Raw genomic sequence first — 11981 nt, forward strand, 5'->3', positions numbered from 1 at the left:
AAAAAAATTTTTTTTTTTTGAGGGGGGGGGGGGGTAATGAAAGTGTTCCAAAATACAACAATAATTTCTTAACGACCTAATATAATGCACTCATTTATTAACTAGTAATTAAACAAAAAAAACCTTTGCAAGTGTATTTACCCTAGTTGCAGTTAAAGTTTGTTGCATAAATGTATAAGTATAAAATTCTTAATTTAGTGTAATGACTTTCTTCCTTTTATTATTGTTTAGTTGCATACATCATATCATTGTTTCTTCATCAATCTCTCTCACCTTTGTCCCTCATGTAGTGAATCTCATCAAACACCACCCATCCTACTTCCCTCATCACTTCAGAACCTCTATACAGCATACTACGCAAGATCTAAAGTAAAATTAATATGAAATATTGTAACTCTTGTTGTTTCATTATGTACAGTTTGGTACAAAAATCAGTTATGTATTTAAGTAGAAATATCAACTGAATCACAGTCACATAATATAGTACAAAATATAAAAAGTCAGTTATCTTTACCATGACTAAGCTATTCCTTTTGGTTTTGTCAAAAATCATACGGTTTAGTTCGACTTCTACTCCTTCTATTTAACATTTGCAAATTTTGTAACATTATGCAAGTCACATTTCTGTCAAAAGGTAAGTAATATACAACATTATTAAAATCTCCAGGGTAACCACTACTTGTTAATATGTACAATTTTTACTTAATTTCCACACTGTACTCCCATCTTTTACATTTTCTGATAGAACTCAGCAAGGTGGGGAGAAGGGTAAATGACATAAGGAAAATAATATCTTTGAATTTCAATTGATCTCTATAACAATAATGTAAATTATAATATCATACCTCTATTATGAGTTAAGCTAGAATCTCAACACTCAAATTGGAATGAAACTGGAAGAAGCAGAGATAATCACCTTTGGTGAAAAGTAACAGCAGTGGACTTTTTTTTTTAAGACCTTTCCAAAACAGGTATGCAAAATGTAAAGAAAACAAATAGCCTTCTTTCTCTGAATCCCGTATTGTCAATTTTGCCAGAAGACTGTACTTCAATGTCACTTGTATAAAATGTAATACAATAACAGCCTGTAGAAATGTTTTTTTCTGATAGCTAGCTTCTCAACTGTCCACACTATTGAGTTCTTAGTAAATTACCAATATACAACTCCCTCTTTTTTTTTAATATACGTGCTTTATATAATCTTATAATTTTCATGTGCATAAGGTGTACGGACATCAGACTGATAAACTATGGTGAGGTGAGTGCCCACTTCAGGAGAGACTAGGTTAAATATTGCTTTATAAAACACTTCAACACAGAGAAACTCAAACTATAAGAATGTACATAAAAACATGCTTCAGATAAGACTTGGAGCTAAAGGGGACAAATTGATGTGATGAAGTGGGTATAACTTCACACTTACTCTCAGAAAATTCTACACAGGTAGAAAAACATGTGTAGCTACAAGCCATGGTGAGAAACCTGTGGAAGGAATCCCAGGAAATAAAACAAACATAGTTAGAAACATCCTCTCACCCAAAGCTATCATGACCTTGATTTGCCCTCTAAGTATTGCTAAAATTTTCAACAGCACACAGTCTATTATACCCTTTCATTTTTGCACCATTGCAACAACATGTGCTGATCATGTGACTACCATCCACTAATAATACTGTACTATCTATACTAACATAGATAGCTCCCTCTACCATTGCAGCACAATCCTCACTTTAGAAAATTGGCAGATAAAACCAGAAACACCGGTAAATCAGTGGGGAGGAAGGGTGAGAGGTAAGTACCTATCAGAAATACATTTTCAGTGTTAGAAAATGTTAACTTCCGAAATGGTACTACATCCGCTCCCCCACTGCAAAGGTGGAGGGGCAGGTGAAAGTGCAAAAGTAATCAAACAAATGGAGAACAATCACCATAAAAAACCAGGTGTGCCACAATTATAAAAGGAGGCACACCTGTGGGGTATAGCACTACTTCTGGAACAGGTATGCTCTTTGCCCAGTAACGAACAAAGTAAGACACATAGGGCAGAACTTAATAGACAGGCACCATGTCATGGAACACAGATTCTGCCTGTGGATAACAGATAGTACATAAGTCATCCACATATGTAACAAACATGAGCATGTAACACAATGATAGTTGGATTTCAAGTAGGTGCCTGTAATCAGATATAAGAATGTGTGACTAGGGCTAAAGGACTGTATATGAATAGGCCAAGTGAGGTCTGCCCAAGCAAAAAACATACAGGAAAAGTGCAATGGGATAAGACAGATTATGCTAAGTGCAGTCCACCTGTGCAAAAAATATCCAGGGGAAGTGCCTTGGATATATATATTATGAAAGCCAAGTGTGATCAGCCCGGACAAAACATCCAGGGGAAGCACCTTGGCATACATCAGATATGTCAAGTGTGGTCCATCCAGGCAGAAAACATCCAGTGGAAGTGCCTTGCATAAGATTGTACTTTTCAAAGTTTGCTCATAACTGATATTGTGATCAACAAGTGCGATCAGACTGGGCAATATTTGAGGGAAACACCTTTCATAAGATCGATCATTATATATCTTGATCATAATACAATTAAAGATCAACAAGTGCAGTCCAACTAGGTAGAAAAACATCCAAGGGAAGCACCTTGTGATATGATGTAGTATGACAAGTGTGGTCCATACGGGCAGAAAACATCCAGTGGAAGCGCCTTGCATAAGATTGTTTGTTTCATATCTTGTACGCAAATTATTTAGAAATCAACAAGTGCAGTCCACCTAGGCAGAAAAACATCCAAAGGAAGCACCTTGTGATATGATGTAGTATGACAAGTGTGGTCCATACGGGCAGAAAACATCCAGTGGAAGCGCCTTGCATGAGATTGTTTGTTTCATATCTTGTACGCAAATTATTTAGAAATCAACAAGTGCAGTCCACCTAGGCAGAAAAACATTCAAGGGAAGCATCTTGTGATATGATGTAGTATGACAAGTGTGGTCCATACGGGCAGAAAACATCCAGTGGAAGCGCCTTGCAAAAACATCTGGGAGAAGCACCTTGATTTTTTATTGAGTACAGCAAGTGAGGTACATTTGGGCAGAAAACATCCAGTGGAAGTGCCTTGCATAAAAAAATAATAATTTTGTGAACAAGTGCAGTCAGCCCAAAAAAAATCTGGTAGAAGCACTTTGGATGGAGTATATTATGATATTGTATAATATTACATATAACAACGATAGCCCTCTTCTCACAGAGTGGGTACATATGACTATAAAGTTAATTTTATCGTAAAAATCCCATTCCTGAGGAAACCTCAATCGTCCACCACTCCAGCAATTGAGAACTGGAAGTAGCAAGGATCCCTGTGCTCCACTAGAAGGAGGGGGGGGGGGGGGTTCGGAGGAACGATACAATGGAGACAGTGCAATGGGCATCTGTGTTTCCATATTTTGAAAAGCAGAAAGACCATGATTGTAAAAATCACAAGTCAGTAGGGATGGGCAAAAATTCCTATCTGCTTTACTCGTGAAGTCCATGAATGACGGTTCTTTATATACAATACAGTGATAATAAAATATATCTATATCTATATATAGATATATACATGTCACTGGATAAGCAACCAGTGGTCTTACAGAAACACCCCATCTCCACAGTGAATATTATAGAAGTATACTTATTTAGTGCTAAGACATAAAATTCAGCATACCTGACCAGACAACACCTGCTGCCAGGTGGGATCCTGAAACATGAAGTATGCCAAATAACATAGCAATGAACAAACTGGACAAGGTAGATGATCCGGATCTTAACAGGAATACAAGTGGGAAAAGGAAGGTAACAAAATGGGAGAAAAGGCAAAACAACCTTCCAGAGCAGCTGATGTCCTGGGAAGGAAGGCCTGATCCAAATAGTAGATAACTTACAAAAAAGGTAAAGGATGGCATAAATATTAGAACGACGACAACTGCATGCAAGGAAGGGGAGAAATTAGGTCTTATGGGAAAAATGGTACAAGGAGCAATTTGCAACGGATTCAATGGGAGAACTGGACAGGGCATAAGAACAACATTAAGATCCAAATTCAGCAGAACAAGGGGATGTGGCAGATGGACCAGAGGAAAGGAATGGAAAAAAAGGGAAATAAATGGGGAAGAGAAGGCTTTCTGGCAGTGGGAGAATGTAAGGTGTTCAAAAGGGCAGCCATATAAAGAGCAACAACTGAAAAAGAGAAGCCCTAATCAAACAACCAGATGAAGAACTGGAACAGGTGAGGAACAGAAGGACAGGATGGTCAGAAGATATGGCAAATAAGTCAGAAGCAAGATCAATGTTTCTGGTACATAGACAAGGAGGAAGAGTGAATGGTACAAACACAAAAAGACACTACACTAGGGGCGAGTCTTTGAGCTGAGGCATGGGAATGGATAAAAGTCATATGTAAAGATAGAGTGTGGTGACACTGTGATGAAAAATGTCAATTGCAGTTGTTGGAGGAGCAATCAGGACAGAGAAAATGGCAGTGGCTGTTGCTCCAGTAAGGTCCAGAACATCTGAGACAGCCAATATGGAGCAACTAGCAGAACATAACAAGGAGTGGTCTGAATAAGGGAAAAGACCCAGAAGAGGAGTCTGATTGGAGTGTAGGCATATAGGTGAAAACCCCTCCAATCTTGGCTGAAAGCATCCACACCAACAGCTGAGGGATAGTGAACTGGAAACCAAAAAGGGAGGAAGTTTGGCAACCCACTGAATAGGAAGCACACACACATATGGTAGTGTTCCCAGTTGAGAACACATCCACAGAAATACTCAAAGATGAAGAGACCACTATGTGGAGAACCTGGTTGGGACATGATACGAGATCAGCTACAAGATTGATAACTCCAGGAACATGACACTCCAGAACTATCACATTGTGATAATTGGCCTAGTACAGAAAATCCAGGGTCTGAAAAAACAGAGATCTGGACTTATTTCCACCTTGCTTGGTGATATAGCTGACAATAGTGAAAGTGTCAGAATGAACCATAACCACCCTTCCTCACAGAAATGGGAGGAAATGATACAGAGCCTGATGAACTGCTAAAGGTTCCTGGATGTGGATATGGAGAGTAGCCTCCTTGACTGACCCCCCCCCCCAAAAAAGAAAAACCAAGGAAGCTTCTGTTACCAGGATGAGGCGGAATAGAATGGGAACCCCCATTGCGGTCAAATCTCTGTCAAGCTACCAAGCAAGGTGGAAGGGAGATGGGGTGGTCCAAGGGATTGTGGGGAAGTTCCACTGGTTAGAAAGCATTCAATGAAGGGAATACATGTGTGCCTGACCCAAGGGAATGAGAGCTTCCAAGGAAGCCCACAATCCCAAAAGAGATATAGAAACTCTTGTGCAGAGAGAGAAGGAGAAGGTAGAGCTATCGTGACTGCTTGCTCCATATCCTGGAGCCGAAGTGGAAAAGGCTGGGCTCGACTGAGTTGGGAAAAGAAGAGAACCTCCAAATGAACAAGATACTGCAAGGGGAGTAGTAAAGGACTTCTCCAACTTGATGAGAAACCTCACCTGAGCAGCTTCTAGAAGAAATAAATGAGTATGAGTGACTGACTGTGCACAGGAAGAGGCAAGTAGAAGCCAGTCATCTATGTAATGAAGAGTCCGAAGGCCCAGCGATAGAAGATAATGTGCAAAAAAAATGTATCATTCAACAAAACACATATGGAGCTGAAGAAAGACAGAACCCTCAATGACAAACTGAAGAAAAATTAAGTGACACTGGGGCAAAAAAAAACAACTGCAGTGAGAGGTAGGACTCCATGGAAGTGAGGTGTCTCCATATAAGTATACAGCTAGGACAGATCTATGATGGGATTCCAAACTCTCATATTTTTGGAGACAAAAGAAAGATGAGAGTAAAATCTAGGTTGAGTGGGCACCACTTGTTCGATAACTCCTTTGTGTAGTAGGTCTCAAACAGACTGGGCAAGACAACTGAACAGGGTATGATCCTGAAAAGAAGAGAAGGAGATTTGGAAAGTGGATAGAAGTGGAGTGAAACAGAAGGCAGAAACCCTCAGATAGAACCATTATAAACCACGAAACTGTCATGAACTGTAGCCAAAAAGACACATAATCTAAACAACTTAGACAAAGTACTTACTAATAAAAAACTGACAAAACTTAGAAACGTATAGAATCTAGAAAGTATATAAAATTAACAAACCTGCAAAATTATGAAATTTGCCTTAAAACATAAAACAATAAGTAACAACTAAAGTACAAAATCACTAGAGGAACTTAGAAGATAAACAACCCTTAAATATCAAACTTATAATTCCACTCAAAAAATCTAAAAGACAAAGCATACGAAAATAAAACACTAGTTAACAATACCAAAATTTGACTCAAAACCAATCCCTAATGAGACATGAGACGTAAAGAAAAAGGAACTTACATACTAAATAACATTAACAGTGAAAAGAAGTAAAAAGTTAAACAATACGTAACCCAGCAGATTACAAGAAGGCATGATATCAGGTGGAAAGTGCTGTAGAAAGAAACTTTCCACATAGTAATTCCATCCCTTGGCACAAAAAACATAACTTGAAAGCAAGAAATCTCCAGCCCTACCTAAGACAAGAACTCCCCATGAACTAAAGCCTGTGTTTCCCCAGCAAACATTGTCGAACCTGAGACCTGGGAACTAGTGTCTAAACCATTGTATACTTATAGCAGGAATTTTATCATCTGCCATATTAAATCTGGAATTCATATGAACAAAGTATAATTTGGAAAACAAACATTTCAAAAACGAATGAGTAGAAACAATGAAAATCAAACACAAGAAGTTGAAACTGATATAAATTTGTGATCAAGCACAATCAAAATTTTGTAGTCACATGGAGAATGAGTTAAAACACATGTCTATATACACGAATGCCAATCGAAAAAGTGAGGATTGTGTTGCTATGGTAAAGGGAGTTACCTGCACTAGTATAGATGGCGCAGTATAATTGGTGGAGGGTAGTCACACAATCAGCACAAGTTGCTACAACGGTGTAAAAATGAAGGGGTATAATAGACTGGTGCACAGTTGAACATTTTAGCAATGCTTAGAGGGCAAATCAAGGTTGAGATAGCTGTGAGAGAGGAGGTGTTATCTCTAAAAGTACTGTCAATCAAATCATGAAGAGTAAAGAAAGTAATGATATGCAGCCAACAACATATTCAAATATATTTTGTTTCAAAATGTGAATGCAGATTCAATATTGTAAGGTTATATAAGCACAAAATACTGTCTTTGAGAACACGACTTATAGTTATCATGAAAATATTCTGAAAGACTACTAAACTTGGAAAAATTGAAACCTAAGAAGTAGATTGTATAAGGAAAACTGGATTGCTTTAGTAATTATAATATATCAGGACAAAAAACAACAACAAAGGTCAAGTAGGACAGGATCGTCAAGATTAATGCAATTGAAAGGAACATTTACAAACCCAGATCCTCAGCAGTGGAAGAATGAAGCCAAGCAAAACAAACTTTTCATTTAATAAAAAACCAACACGAAACAAAAGTTCCACAACTTTATCATTGACCCTATACACTGCTTGGCAAAGTCACAGTGCTTTTTTACCTTTCACACGGCTAATTAGGATTGATTCTCCCATTGTACTTACTTTTATGTTTTTTGAACAGAAGCAAAAAACTTTGCTTAGATTATTGTCATCCTTCTTCAGCCATGACTTTTACTTATCTTTACCTGGCTGTTTATAGCTGAAAACACATCTTCCATGTATAGTGATCAGCTACTGTGTCAAGTAACTCAAATGAACAATGAAAATGATGTAAAGCAAAAAACAAAGTATGCAATGCCTTTCAAATCAACAGATCATGACAAAATCTGGTTTACTTAATGTTTTAGATGAAGATTTAATATTGCTAAAATATGTATAAAGTAAAATGATCTAAATTTTAATAGATCCTAATTTCTGTTGATTTACAGGGTTTTCAAAGCCCAGGAGACATTTTGACAAAATTCAAGGTTGTTATTGCTCTGAAATTACAATTCAATAATTTTCAAGGTATGTGTAAACTCTATACTTAGCAAACAAACACAGAATCAAAAGCTAAACAAATAATGATTCTGAAAATGTCTAAGGGTTGTTAAATCATGTAAGGTTAAATTATGGTGCATTAAAGAAAAACAAAGAAGCTCACATATGCAAGAAAAATAAAGCCTAAAACTTATGATACAGTCAACAATCCCAATGAAGTTAACAACAAAAGTTACTTCAAGCCAATGGAAAAAGTAAATCTAGAACAATTTTACATAGACACAAGCAAACTTTAAAAAGAATATGACTGGTCTCCTTGAATAAACATAATGACATTCTAAAAACAACGGTGGAGTAAATCTGTTTGTAAAAGTCATGCCATTAGAAAGAAACTCATCATATAAGATGAAATTAATATGATGTAATTGATGGTGATTGGCCTAGAAATTTTAGCAACAGAGGCCTATAGTCACATAAGAGACCACATTGATGTTCTCATAGTGTGTGAATAAAATAAAAGTAATAAAAGTTTCAATTTGTAGCAAAACCAAATGCATGAACTAAATCATAGAAGATTAAAATATCATATTTCAATATGTCTACTTACTGAGCATTAGTTTTTTTATTCTGGTTACAAATTGATAAGAATTAGCTGTTGATTTAATATTATCTTCTAAAATGAAATTAGATGTAATTACAAATTTACAGGAAAAGTAGATATATATTTCATATAAATTGATTATTTTTCATTTAAAAAAAATGTTATATACAAACTGACTAGACAAACGTTACAAAAGGTTTGGCTTTTAGTAAACAACCAAAATGGCTTCTCATGTTTATTTTAAATCTAATTAAAAAGGGGATAATTATATAGTACCCACATACATCTCCATGACATCAAAGAAAATTGAAGATTAAATAACTTACCTCTGTTGTCATAATCAAACAGCTAGCTGAAGGGTTTATTGTAACATCACCAGTCATTAAACCAACATCTTTGAACTCCTCATAAAATTCTCTGTACTTTTGATTACTCAGGGCTTTAATTGGAGTCGTATAAATCACACGCTGTTTGTTTTGCAGTGACATAGCAATGGAATATCTAAGTAGACAAATATATAAAGATTATAACTTACCATCAGAGATCATTTAGATGCTTCATTTATAAAACTTTTTCCTTTTTTTATATAAGTGCACATACTTGTTGATAGCAAAACTAACAAATCATTATATATACAAAGTCATCTTAGTAACATTATACAAGTCAGCAGACTAAGAATTTATACTTAAACCCAAATCATATATGTGGACTTTCTCAACATTTCAGTAACATATTAAAGGCACAAATACTTTGTTTACACTTAGGATAACTAATACCTGAAAGTTATATCAGAAATGTACATTGTAAACTTTCTCAGGAATCTTTTATCTTAACACACAAAAACAGGTTAATTTAATTAAAATAATTTAAAAAAAAACATTAAAACAGTTTTATTAAAAACAACTACCCAGACAGCTCTGAACAAACAAAACAAAGTCTTTTACCTAGTTTGTTAACTTCAGTAGTAGGTTATTTATTCTTCTGTGACACACATTTGACACACAATACTTTATGACATTTACAATATTTCTAATATATTTAATTATTAATCACAATTATATTTTTATGGATATGTAATTTAATTGAAGGTACTCTATAGAAAAGGTTTAAAACAATAAAAAAGCTCAAATAAATATTAATAATAATTATTTTTATCAGTTATCCAAGAGCAATACGATCAGAAAAAAGTAAGTTTTTAGTCTACTTGTCAGTCATCCTGTGAGTCAAGAAAAGAGATGCTTCTGCTCTAATTGTAAGTTTTCAATCAACTTATTCTTTTAATTTACATAGGAAAGCTACATTTCAATAGCTATCATTATATTTAGACATATCAGTATGACAACATAAAATGTTGCAAGTAAAAAACAAAAGAAAACTTCAATATTTTTTATAATGGGAATAAAGTCAAATTGAAACAAATTGTGAGGCAATATCCTAAAGTTAGTACTGTCATATGGACTGATAAAGAAATCAGGTGTCCAATTTTCAGTACAGACACTCCTCACTCATTTAAAAGCTTACAAACAATGACAAATACATTGCCTTCTTTAGTACAAAATTTTCCAAAAATTATAGTGGGTAGCTGTATCAGATATGATGTGATGGGATACATATGACTCATTACTTCAGAAAAAGAATAACAAAAAATTATCTTAAAATCTGGTTAAATCTCAACCAGTACAATTATATTCAGAATATCAAATATATGATATTTTTACACGTTAAATTATGGTTTGTAATTATAACCACATAAAACTAAATATGTAACCTATGTATGTGAAAAATTCATACATTTATACAAAATGGCATCAGGTTCCACTATGAGCTATGCATGGGCATGGTATATCATACGTGGCAGCACTGGAACCATAAATGTTGTGATTTTGATATTGTTACGATAAATAGGAACATGACTAAAGTTTCATTTTGTTTTCCTTGGCATTCTCCCTACAGACTGTTTGGTATTGTCAGCTTTTTTTTTTGCTTTAATCTGGCAAGTTTTGACTTGCTCAGACAAATGTCTGTCAAACCTTCCAACCTAAGAATTTACTAGATTCATTATATAAACATCTTAATCTAAACACATATGATGCTCTGACTATTACTTGAACTACATATCACAACCATCCAAGATTAAATCTGAGACAAGGTGATTTCTTCTATTCATATATTTGAAACAAACACTTACTCAGCAACTACAGTCTTCCCTGCTGAAGTGTGAGCTGAAACTAGCACAGACTGGTTATTTTCAAGGCAAAGGATAGCCTCCTTCTGGAAGGGGTCAAGAATAAAAGAATATTCCTTCACTGGTTTACCTGAAAATGTTCTCAGTGGTACATATTCTAAATCTGGAGGTACAGCTACCTGTTTTGAAAAATACATCAGCATATTAAAGGTTAAACACTTAATATTCAACATATATTTCTATAGTTAGTGTTTTAATATGACTGTCAATTATTTCAACTTTGATAGACTTCTATAATCTATAAAGACTTTTTCTTATAATTCTCAGGATTAAACACGACTTCTCACACATTAGGCAAGTGCTCCAACAAATTAGTTATAACAACTTGCAAGTACTTTTAACTATTTCAGCAAATGCTCTTTAACTCTTTCAGCATGAGCTCAGTCCCTTGGACTGACCTCGTAACCATTTTGTGCTTGTTGTAGTTTTCATGCTATAACTTTTAAATTAGTAAGCGTATGTTAACAAAATTTGGTAGATTATCGGTAAACATTAAAATGGTTTCATATGCAAAATATAATTTGTTTTATTTAGTCTTAAGATTTGTTAAGCAATGTTTTTCTGATGCTTTTTTTTTCTCTTTGCATGTTGCCTATCCAACCTGCAAAGTAATTTTCATTTTAAGATTAGAAATACATTTATGCATCAGAAAATTCTCAAATTTCACATGCACAATTTTTATGATGTCCAGATAGTTATCAAATGTTTCTTAAAAAAAAAAAAATTATATTTTATCTGTTATTTTAACAAACAAATCTCTGTATGGTTCAGTAGATTTGACCAATCTTGTAACCACCATAAATAATTAGGAAATAAATATAAATTATGTCTCTTTCATTCTAGAATGGCAACAAATTATAACACAAAAACATAAATGTTTAGACTAAACAGCTTAAATGTTATAACATTATACATTTATATACACCTGGAAAAAAGTTAAGCACCCCCGTGTTTTTTTCAAGTGATTCAGATTCACGTTCTTGTGACTGATTATAAATTACCATTCAATCTAAACGTGTTTATCAAATGAAATTATGCATTATTGGGCACAAGAAAACAAGATTATCACCGTAAAA

The 11981-nt window shown here is 34.7% G+C and overlaps 1 protein-coding gene across 1 annotated transcript in view; it reads right to left on the reverse strand.

Moving 5' to 3' along the window:
• Positions 1–11981, reverse strand: part of LOC106463843 (superkiller viralicidic activity 2-like 2) — a 55689-nt gene that overhangs the window by 29034 nt on the left and 14674 nt on the right. Inside the window, exons 4-6 of the mRNA XM_013923923.2 lie at positions 10849–11024; positions 8987–9161; positions 274–364 (exon numbers count right to left, since the gene is read on the reverse strand). Of these exons, the coding sequence (XP_013779377.1) occupies positions 274–364; positions 8987–9161; positions 10849–11024 (442 nt within the window). The remainder of the gene's footprint in view (positions 1–273; positions 365–8986; positions 9162–10848; positions 11025–11981) is intronic.

The sequence above is a fragment of the Limulus polyphemus genome, unplaced genomic scaffold, assembly GCF_000517525.1.
Source record: "Limulus polyphemus unplaced genomic scaffold, Limulus_polyphemus-2.1.2 Scaffold1497, whole genome shotgun sequence".
In the NCBI taxonomy this organism is placed as follows: Eukaryota; Metazoa; Arthropoda; class Merostomata; order Xiphosura; family Limulidae; genus Limulus; species Limulus polyphemus.